Source organism: Cicer arietinum, chromosome 5, assembly GCF_000331145.2.
Source record: "Cicer arietinum cultivar CDC Frontier isolate Library 1 chromosome 5, Cicar.CDCFrontier_v2.0, whole genome shotgun sequence".
NCBI lineage: Eukaryota > Viridiplantae > Streptophyta > Magnoliopsida > Fabales > Fabaceae > Cicer > Cicer arietinum.
In genome coordinates this window covers 54,496,065-54,503,594 of record NC_021164.2, presented here as the reverse complement: position 1 = coordinate 54,503,594, position 7,530 = coordinate 54,496,065, and the positions used below count along the sequence as shown (strand labels likewise).

The 7,530-nt window shown below is 30.2% G+C and overlaps 1 protein-coding gene across 1 annotated transcript; it reads left to right on the top strand.

The window, feature by feature from the left end:
• The first annotated feature begins 5,002 nt into the window (after window positions 1-5,002).
• Window positions 5,003-7,131, top strand: LOC101504482 (agamous-like MADS-box protein AGL17). Its single transcript, XM_004516545.4, has 6 exons — window positions 5,003-5,108; window positions 5,743-5,804; window positions 5,910-6,009; window positions 6,143-6,184; window positions 6,281-6,322; window positions 6,591-7,131. Exons 1-6 carry the CDS (start codon window positions 5,034-5,036, stop codon window positions 6,756-6,758), a joined length of 489 nt encoding a protein of 162 aa, XP_004516602.1. The 5' UTR covers window positions 5,003-5,033; the 3' UTR covers window positions 6,759-7,131.
• The last annotated feature ends 399 nt before the right edge of the window (window positions 7,132-7,530 follow it).

Below are 7,530 nucleotides of genomic sequence, written 5' to 3'. Positions count from 1 at the left end.
TCTATCTTCGTATTGATACTTTCAAAGTTTATTTCAATAAATGATTGTGGGGTGTTAAAATGGTTACGTATGTATTTTCAAAATAAGAGATTACAAAAAGTTGAGGATTAGCACCCAGACGTTTTTACAACAAGCTGTAATGGAATTTTTAAATGGTAAAACAAGAATAGTACTTTCTATTTCTATATTCCGTTTGTGTTTGGCCTTTCCATAGGATAATCCATGAAAAGTTAGGCGAAAACAATTAAAATCAAATCGAGTGATTACGATACAGACATTACGTTCGTGTGAAGTTTTGTTGAAAAAAACATCAAATGGACTATCATTTGTAATTGGCGCCACTCAAACTCTTATTAAGTGAACTTCTAACGCGTAATGTGAACTGCAAAGCTAAAATCCTTATTAGATATAACCCTCCCCAAAAATTCTCAATTAACAATTCGATTGTTATGATTGACTTTATTTGCGAAGAGTTGTAATTTGTAAATCATAAAGAGGCGTTTGAAAGAGGTTATTATTATATTATTATGATGAAAATTTTACAAGTGTTTAAAAAAACTTTTTTTTTTGTCACCTCAGAAAAAAACTTGTGATATACGTAACTTATTTTCACAAAATCTAATGTAGTTTATACAAATGATTTATATAGAATTAACTCTTTTTTCCTCTTTAATTGTAAAAAGAGTTTATGAAAACCATTAATTGAACAAGTTCAGACACTTAAGATTAAGGTAAGTCAACGCAAAATGAATTTCAAAACAGTAAATGTTGTGGTTTTGGTAAATGCAAAGCAAAAAAGGTCGTTATCCTAACTGATGCATTCAAGTTTAATACATAAATAAAAACGGAAGTCATAAGAAAAAGATGGGAACCATGAAATGCAAACATCAATAAAAACAAATTTAAAAATTAATGAAATGACCTTAATTAAAAATGCTCATCCATCTCACTTAATATTTAAGTATATATTCAAATATTTTGGCCTTCCTGTTTGATATATTCTGGATCTGTCCTTGGGAGCTGTTTTCCCCTTATATTATGTTGTTTTGATTTGAATAATAATTATAAATATGAAATTTTGCTATAATATATTATGGTCACTAAATTTAATGACAAAATTAAACATACATTTTATATTTTTCTATTTCTAATTCTTCTAGCTATTTTTTTAATATTGAATATTATTTACATACCCATCTTTTATATTTGATACCACTCAATTTAGTTTTTCCAAATTTAAGAAGGTTACCAAAAACTTTATTTGGGTTGATTCCAATCCTTACATAGCTATGCTTTTTTTGGGTTGATTCATAGTTTTAACTATGCTAATTAAATGATTTTCTTTGATTCCAACCCCTTTTAGTCAATGTCAAGTATATCCAAGATGTGAAAGTGTTAGGCAACTAGTCGCATGAACATGACCCCAAAAGCAATATTTTAAGTCATATTGGATTAGGATCATTATCATTGGCAAATGCACTCATCAGATAAGTTGTCTCCACTAGTTTCGATATAGACAAACTATATAATGTAATTAAACATAGCAACTAGCTAATTAAAATTGTAGGTTTTATCATCATTATTATTATTCTTGTTCATGTTTCATTAGATAACAAAACTTATTGAGGTGAGGACAAGGGTGTGTATAGTTGGAGGAAAGGAGAAGAAATGAGAGATAACATTTTCAATTTTTGTGTTTGATTTGATATTTAAGATGGGAAGGAAAGGGAGAAGAGGGAGTAAAAATTTCTTCTATAGTTCATTTTGTTCTCCTTTTAATTTGGAAGAATTTGAAGGAGAGAGAAAGAGAGAGAACAAAAACAACAAAAAATTCATTTAAAATCTCTTCACTCCTCTATTTTGAATCAAACAAGTCTTTATTTTTTCTCCCTCTCATCCTCACCACTAAGATTTATCCACTCACAATGGCATGCATTCCCCTGCATATGTGACAACTTCGTTTTGATTATCCCTACATGTAATTTTTTTCCACGCCGTCTCTCTGCAAATATAGTCGTTCATGGATAGTGACACTATAAACATGGAACATGGATTTTGATGAAGAATTATCGATTCCAACATATTTAAATTGTCTCTAAAGGGCAAAACGATCGATGTAAACCTTCATGAAACTAAGAAAGACTCTTCTAACTCATAATTGATTGTTGTTAGTTCGACTGACCCTTAATTTGATTAATAAAGATTTCACTACACTAAATTAAGTTGTTTGTCATATTTGACTAACAACTTTAAATAATTTTGGTGTAACCCCAACATCAATTAAAAAAATTAAGATTCAAATTCATGTTCTAACCATTTTATTTTGCAAGTTTGTCTTTTGTCATAAACGGCTAAAAACACTCTTTATTTTCTTGTAAGACCGACTTAACGGTAAGACCACTAAAACAATTAATTTAAGCCTCTAAAAATAACATAAAAAAAATTTACTTAACAAAAATGTCTTTAGGTGGACTCTCTATGTCATGAGTCTAAGAGCGCCATTTAGTTTTTAGGTCTCTATTTCTTGGGCGAATTCTGTTTATTTGACTTTGCATGACCACTAACTTTTATAGGCAGATTCGTGAACTCACATAGGTGCTAAATATTTGATTGTATGATTTGTATATATTTTTTTTTAAAAAAGGCAAAAAATATTATTAAAACTCAACAACATGAAACCACAAGATGTGCTTCATGAAGGATTAGTACCATTACAAAATATAAAATAGTACCTACTCAAAAACCAATAGATAACAGAACCTAATTAGTATCACAAAACACCAAAATCGTATACCATTGAAGCTCAATATGAATGTCATAGAATGCTACTTGAATTTGTAAAACAGTGCTATTCTTTGTTGTTCCACCCCAACCATGCCCAATGGATTTTTAAACCACTATGACGTGGAATAACTAAAGCCAGAGTGTGACCAATACCAAAAATACATCTCAGATATCTCTACGGTTTCTTCAACCGAAACAGATAGTCTAATTGTGCATTTTCTTTTCTTTTAAATTGATAAGTTTGTGAAGTGAGTGGAATAATAATTGATATTTCAAGACATTTTGATATTTCTAATCAAACCATTTGAAAAAGACGAACACTCATAAAATAAGTGATTTTCTGACTCTAAAATTCCACACCCTCGGATGCAAAACACGTTTAAATAAATTTTCCTTAATTGCTAATTAGTTTGGATTAATTGACACACAAAAAAGTACCACTTCATACTTTTTTCTTAACATCCCCTCTCAGGCATGTTCCAACCTCACTCATTAGACTCTTATATACCAATTTCACCAAATTTATCTTCAAACCTTCTTCCCAAACAAATGTATCCCCTCATTCTCTTGGAATCTCACCCTTTCTACCTCAATTTTGAGTCTTTCTAACAATTCATTTTCCATTGAAATAACTAGCGTCACCTTCTCCACACCCAAACCCAACCTCCCCTTTAACACAATCTCACATCTGCTACTCTTGCTTCACATATAATGAGAATTATATATTGTATTGTTTTTTTATAATAGTTCCATTAACCTAGTGAGTGAAAAAAAAAAGTTAATTAAGTTTTTAATTCTTATAAAATTTCATTATTTTATTTTTAGTCTTTATAAAAAAAACCATCAACTTTTAATTCCATGAAAATTTTCATTTTCAGTTTTTGATTTTAACCTAACTACTTTTTATCATTCGAAAATTTAAATGATCTTTTGCACTAATGTTTAAGATATTATAAGAAATTTTTTTACAAAAATTTAAAATTTTGTTTTGTATTTAGAATTTAACAGTTCTTATTTCTTTTGTCTCACTCCCTAACTAACTCACTACTTAACTAAGGGTGCATTTGATTTGCAAAACAGGAAGTATTGGACAGTATAAAACTATATAAGACAACTTTTTATACTCCACTATGTTTGATGATTGATGCACAAGATACATAATTTTGCATTGCACAATGTTTAATATGTTTATGCACCGGGCAGAATAATATGATTTTTAACTATTTATTGCACAAAGTGTAAAGTGTGCCATGAACATCAATGAAACATGTGTTAGTAACACTCTACTCAAATTGGAGCATACATGTCTTCAGAACCAAGCTTCAAGAAAATGAAGTGATCAACATAAGAGCCTCAAAAGCACTTAGTGAACATGTCAACCAACTTATCACTAGAGTTGACATAATCAATTGTTATTTCTCCTCTTTTAATGTGATAGTCCATCTCTATTTGTTTGATTTGTTCATATATGGAACACTAAATTTGATACATTGCAGAGTCTGTCCAAGGGTCTATCAATCCAATATAAGACTTTAGACCTCAAAATTTTAGATAAAAAATGCTTCAAAAAATTCAATTTAGTTATAAATATGCGATATGATAGATCGGTTATAGATCATCAGCTCAATCGGTCAAAATAAGAGTCCTATATCCGTACCAACACAAATTTGAACTTGGATATAACAAAACTTGTTTTTATTTGTTTTTTTTATAAACCTTGCGTTATTTTTCTTATTTAAAAAGAATGTGAAGTGGTACTTAACTGTCATAGATAAGTTTTGTACCCAAAGATCTAGAAATTGTGTTCTACTTCTTGCTCTTTCAAGAAATCATATATATTTCCTCCAATCAGAATACAATATCTAGAAGTGCATCGCTTGTCTAATAGTGATCTTCACATACAACATCAAAGTATCAATTGAAATTGACATTGTCTTTATCTATATATAATAGTATTTGCTCTTGTAAAAAAATGTATGCATCAAAGAATACAAATGACAACATCCCAATAGGAATCACAAGGAGCATTAAGGAACTGGTCAAATACTCACTACAAATATGATATTAGGTCTAGTGAGATAGTTGAGGTTCCCACAAATACTTCTTATGGAAAACTAGTTATTAATAGATAGATATATCTTGATCTTGGAATATGCTAGTTATTAATACTTCTCTTGGTATTCACCAAAAAAAAAAAACTTCTCTTGGAAAACTAGTTATTAGTGTGATTATTCTTTCCTGTGGTCAGCATGAAATCAGTGATTGAGAGATATAACATTTGCAAGGAAGACCAACAAGTGACAGATCCAGAATCTGAAGTCAAGGTATGCTTTATCAATCACTCTTTAGCCATGTCCAATATCTTGATCTGCCATGAATAACAGTACAAGCAAAGTGTATTTGAAGTCTATCAACATTTTTTTGTTTATTTATGAATTTATTGAATGGAACAGTTTGGCTTGTAATTATGCATAGAACTACAAAACAGAACAGTATATAACTTTGTTCTTATATGTATAAGCAAGACTAACCCTTAACCCCCAAAATGAGCTTATAAAGTTGGATGGGATTATAGGAATTGAATTCTTGATCATTTAGTCAAGAAGGTTGTAATGAATGATTTTGTATCAACAGTAGCTGGAACATAATTATATTTAGAGTGGAATTTTGGGTTATATGTTCAGAAATGCTCACTTAAGTCATCAAACATAATCATATTTTAGTTTTTAATCTTTATCCACATGACTTCAACAATATTATTCTTAAATAAACAGAGAAAATGATCATTGAACTATTGTGCCACCTTTTTTGACTGATATTTATTGAACATCTGAATTTTTAAACCTCATCAATTAACATAAAAACCTTCAATGCTAATTGTATACTTGTTATCATATGCAATTATGCATTTCATTATCATTACTCATTTACATGATTATTTTACTTTATAACTGATAGTTTTGGCAAAGGGAGGCAGACATTTTAAGGCAAGAATTACAGAATCTACAAGAAAACCATCGGTACAACTACTCTAATACAACATTCATTAATTATACTACAAAATAGTATATTATATGAATTCACACTACTCTTATACAACATTCATTAACATTTTGAGGACACAGGCAATTGATGGGAGAACAACTTTATGGTTTGAGTATCAGAAATCTACAAGATCTAGAGAATCAATTGGAACTGAGTCTCCAAGGAGTCCGCATGAAAAAGGTTAACTACCTTTTATATTTATTTAAACTCAAAAGGAATGAACACATAATGTAAATCTGCTTAATTGATCAAAGTAATTAAGAACCATACTAAAAACCAGAAAGCAATTAACAACTTTAATCAAATTCTGCAGGAGAAAATTCTGACAGACGAAATCCAAGAGCTGAACCGAAAGGTAACTCTAAATTCTCAGTAGTGGCCTTCCCTAATTTTCCTCTCAAAATTTAACAAAACTCAAAGAACTTTTATGTTTCAATTCACTCAAATACAGGGAAACATAATCCATCAGGAAAATGTGGAACTTTATAAGAAGGTAAAAATCTCATTCAACAAGAAAACACACAACTACACAAATAGGTAGCGCAGCTTAGTTAACTAATCTGCATAGCATGATTGTCAATTGCAGATAGCAGAAAATAACAGTCTGTTCAAATTATGTTACACTGCAATGTTATAGCTCAACTATAGCCATTAGCCACTATTTGACAATAGTATATAGCAGAACAATAGCAATATGTTCAAATTCCGCTATCTTACAGCACTGCTATAACTGATATTTGACATCACTCACATGTTCCTAGGTCTACGGCACAACTGATACCACAACAATTAAACACGCATTTGTTCAATTTCCGTATGGTGTTCGTGGAGGAGGAGAATATCCACAGACATTATTTCAACTTCAGTTATGCCAGCCTGAACAAGAACAGTATTGTGAGACCTCAGGCAGTGCAAGTGCAACAAAATGAATGTGTCAAGAGTCAAGACTCTCAAGTCTTAAAAGAAAGACATAAATTGACATTTCTATGTTATGCAGCATACATAATAATCACATTTTGGTGAAGTGAGAATATTATTTTCTTATGGATTAATAATAATATTATTAATAAAACTCACTGCACTACTCAGAGATACAACAATCAACACATGTGTGAATGGTGTCGATCATTTGCCAAGAAATTGTTTGAGTGCATACTACTAGCTAGTGTTGTTTTGTAATTGAATTTAATTTAGAGCAAAAAAAAAGAGTTCATAAAAGATGAGTTTAATAGTAGTAGAATTTCTCAAATGTCCACAAGTTGAGTGAATCTTACACCACGTACAAGTTAGCTAGCTAATAGTAGTAGGATTTATTAATTAATATTCATTTGGAATACTGATTATTAAAAATTCCAGTTTTAAACAAATGGATATCGAAAACCGAAAGAATATTACAATGAGAAGTTTGTGATGAAGCATTTCCCTTCCACACATTAATAAGATGACATTTCCAACCATATTGAACATAGTTAGTCACCAATTTCATCATGTAACCATACAAAAAAAAAAAAAACTGTTTTCAATTGTTTTTGTAGAAAATACCGACACAGCATATACGGCGGTATAATTTGGGGTGACAAGATTGAGAACCGTACTGACATTGATGATGGTTTTAGCGCGTGAAATAGTGCGTGTGGTCCTCTCTCTATATGCTGTCGCATTTTTGTCTCCTCTTCTATCTAAATAGATAATCTCTTTTTA

Excerpts from the sequence above, each read along its gene's own strand:
- LOC101504482 (XM_004516545.4), top strand. The coding sequence starts at position 5,034 with ATGAAATCAGTGATTGAGAGATATAACATTTGCAAGGAAGACCAACAA. Across the intron at positions 5,805-5,909 it reads AATCTACAAGAAAACCATCG|GCAATTGATGGGAGAACAAC; the intron begins GTACAACTACTC and ends TTGAGGACACAG. Across the intron at positions 6,185-6,280 it reads TCCAAGAGCTGAACCGAAAG|GGAAACATAATCCATCAGGA; the intron begins GTAACTCTAAAT and ends ACTCAAATACAG.